The sequence below is a fragment of the Echinops telfairi genome, unplaced genomic scaffold (genome assembly GCF_000313985.2).
Source record: "Echinops telfairi isolate 266 unplaced genomic scaffold, ASM31398v2 ScPeMD7_7457;HRSCAF=8495, whole genome shotgun sequence".
In the NCBI taxonomy this organism is placed as follows: Eukaryota; Metazoa; Chordata; class Mammalia; order Afrosoricida; family Tenrecidae; genus Echinops; species Echinops telfairi.
The window spans coordinates 6,063,186-6,066,028 of NW_022111357.1; the positions used below are offsets into that span (position 1 = coordinate 6,063,186).

The 2,843-nt window shown below is 59.5% G+C and overlaps 1 protein-coding gene across 1 annotated transcript in view; it reads left to right on the forward strand.

The window, feature by feature from the left end:
* The first annotated feature begins 1,066 nt into the window (after positions 1-1,066).
* RSPO1 (R-spondin 1) overlaps positions 1,067-2,843 on the forward strand; it is a 17,800-nt gene continuing 16,023 nt past the window's right edge. Inside the window, exon 1 of the mRNA XM_045298905.1 lies at positions 1,067-1,405. Within this exon, the coding sequence (XP_045154840.1) occupies positions 1,312-1,405 (94 nt within the window). The 5' untranslated portion in view covers positions 1,067-1,311. The remainder of the gene's footprint in view (positions 1,406-2,843) is intronic.

Genomic DNA, 2,843 nt, shown 5'->3' on the forward strand with positions numbered 1-2,843 from the left:
GACCAGCACGCCGAGTGAGGCTCTGAGAGTCTGAGCGAGGAGCCGGCCAGAATCAGCCGCTCTGGGACTGGCGCCCCCCCACCCGACATGTCAGACTTGCAGCCTCGCTGTGGCCCCATAGGGCCACCTCCTCAGTGCCCGTGCAGCGGTGGGAGGTGTGAATGCGTGTGGGGCAGCCTCTGCGGGTGTGGGGGGGGTGCGTGGAGGTGTTGGGCACATGGGTGGCCCTGTCAGTTTGCATGCGTGCAAAATGGGGTTTTCATGCTCTGACTCTCAGCTGGTCTCCAAGGCTCAGTCGTCCACTCCCCAGACACATCTCATCAGGGGAGGGCCCAGCTCCTGTTGTCCCCATCGTCCCCAGACGGCCAGCGGTCCGGGAGACCTGGCTCTTGCTGGGCTGGGGGGGATTATCCCCATTCTCTGTGTCTCTGACCAGGGCGGCACCGCTGCCTCTATTGTCCTCTCACAAAGGCCCGGCCGCCCAGCCCTGCTGTGTCAGAGTTTCTGTGGCTGGGGGAAGCCCCTGCCCCAACCCCCCTGCCAATCCCAGTGGGCCGGGCAGAGTCTGCCGCTTGCCCAGGCCCACTGCTCCAGCGCCAGGACAGGTGAAAGGGACAGGGGAGAGTCAGCCTGGGAAGAGAAGAGGGGCCTGAGGGGTCACTCAGAGAAGGCCAGCAAAAGCTCCTATCAAAGTGAGAGGCTTTTACTAAAGCATGAGGTCTGTAGGGTAGACTTGGAGAAGGACTTCCAGTTAGAACTGGCCCATAGCATGCAGGGATGGGGCCAGCTGGCTCTCATTATTGAGACTTCGCCAATGACCCACAAGTCTTGGGTTAAGTGTCCACCACACTGACCCCAGGTTGGAGGTTTGGGGAAGAAGCCAATTTTAGCCCGCAGGGGCACCAGGCAGGTAATTATGGTGAGTTCTCATCCTCTCTAGAGGGGGGGGGGCCACAATGGGGGGCAAGGTGTGTAAGCCGAGACTCCCACGGCCCCACAGAATTAACCTTGCTCTCTCTTCCCCCCTCAGGTCGGCTTTTGGGGCAGAGGTGGCGGCTGGCCTGACGAGGCATTCTCTCATGTTCTCTCCCGAGCGCCTCTGAGGGCTCAGACTTCCCTATGGACTAATGGGAAGCTGGGCTCTTCACACCGGCTCTGTCCCCAGCTGAGATTATGGTGGATGTGGGATCCGGCCCAGGCCTGGGCCTCCTGCTGATGACCCAGCCCTGGAGGCGTTAGCGAGAGTCCTACGCCACCGTCCACCCCCGGAGACCACCCCTCTTCCCAGGGGCCCCGAGCTGGCGAGTGACTATGCGGCTTGGGCTATGTCTGGTGGCCCTGGTTCTGAGCTCCATGCACCTCGCTGCCGGCAGCCGGGGGCTCAAGGGGAAGCGACAGAGGCGGAGTGAGTACCGGGGTGGGGCTGGACTGCTGCTGACCTTGGCGGTGGGAGGGGGCTGCCTGTGGCCCAGGGGGCCTTCTGGGTTTCTTCTGAGGGGACCAGCTGCAGCCTTCCGCTTTGTCTGTCCTAGCTTTGTAGGGTACTCAATGGGTGATCCTGTTTGTGGATTGATTTGCTGAGATTATGCACTTGTTTCCCCTTGGAGATGCTGGGCTTTAGAGATTAACCCCCTCTCTTTGTGAGCATCCACTTGTGGAGCGTGCCCTTTGACATAAGACTGGTCTTGTGTGGTATCCATGGTGATGCTTGCCGCTGTCCCGGCCCCGCTCCCCAGCATGCTCCATTTCCTCCTGGATTGTCAGTGGAGTTCAGGGCTCCTTCCTTTTAGGGGTGGTTCCAGGACAGCCTCATCCCTGGGCTGGGAACTGCACAGCAGAGCAGGGGCCAAGAAGACATTCCTTCACTCCCTGGCTAACATCACGGGGCAGGAGGGCCTTGGGACTGCCCACACCTGCGGTATTGAACCAATGCCCAGGAAGTGCAGGGAGCTGTGAATGGGGGTGGAGGGGAGGCATGGGTGTCGGCATCTGGCCTCCTTATCACCCTTCAAACCAGAGCAGCTGCATGTGACCTGCTTTGGGTAGTGAGCTTCCATGTGAAGTGTCATATCAAAGCCCAGGACATCCTTTCACTGTACAGATGGGGAAACAGGCAAGGAGCGAGGGCAGAAGTCAGTCTGAGGGCACACCGTCAGGATGAAGAGCCAGGTCTCCTCATGCCACCCAGACAACAGAGCTGGGCAGAGTAAGGACTGGACCTATCCCATCCCCCTTAAAATCCCACCATAGGCCTTCCTAACTGCAGGGCCCTGCAGCCTCTGCTCCAGTGGGGGGGGGGTGTCTCCAAAGCCTAATGACACGGGCTGAAATAGCCGATGCAGGGAGTGAGTCCTCTGAGGGTGGCTGGGGGTCTGTGCTTTTGACACAGGCGTTAGAGCTCCAGATGTATCTCAGGATCGTGCCCCGGGAGGGGAGGGAGGTACCCTCTCCACAGGCAGGCATTCTCCAGGCCAGGCTGGCTTCACTCTTAGGCCTTTCTCCTTGATAGCGAGTGAAAGGCAGTGAGGTTTGGTTGGGTTTCAACCCCCTGGAGTGAAACCCAGAACTCAGCCCAGGGAGAGAAACTCAGGAAATGGGTGAGGCTGGAAACCCCTGGCTTTACCAACCAGTTGGCGATGGTTAGGTTTCAGCAGCAGTAGCAAGGCCTTGTTTTTCTTCCCCCTCTCAACTCATCTCCGGGAGCCCTGGTGGCATTGCAGTTACACGCTGGGCCGAGATCCACATGGTCAGCAGTTCGAAACTACTAGCAGCAGTTTCTCGGGAGAAAGACTGGGCTTTCTACTCCTGGAAGTGGTGACAGTGCTGGAAACCCACAGCGGGTC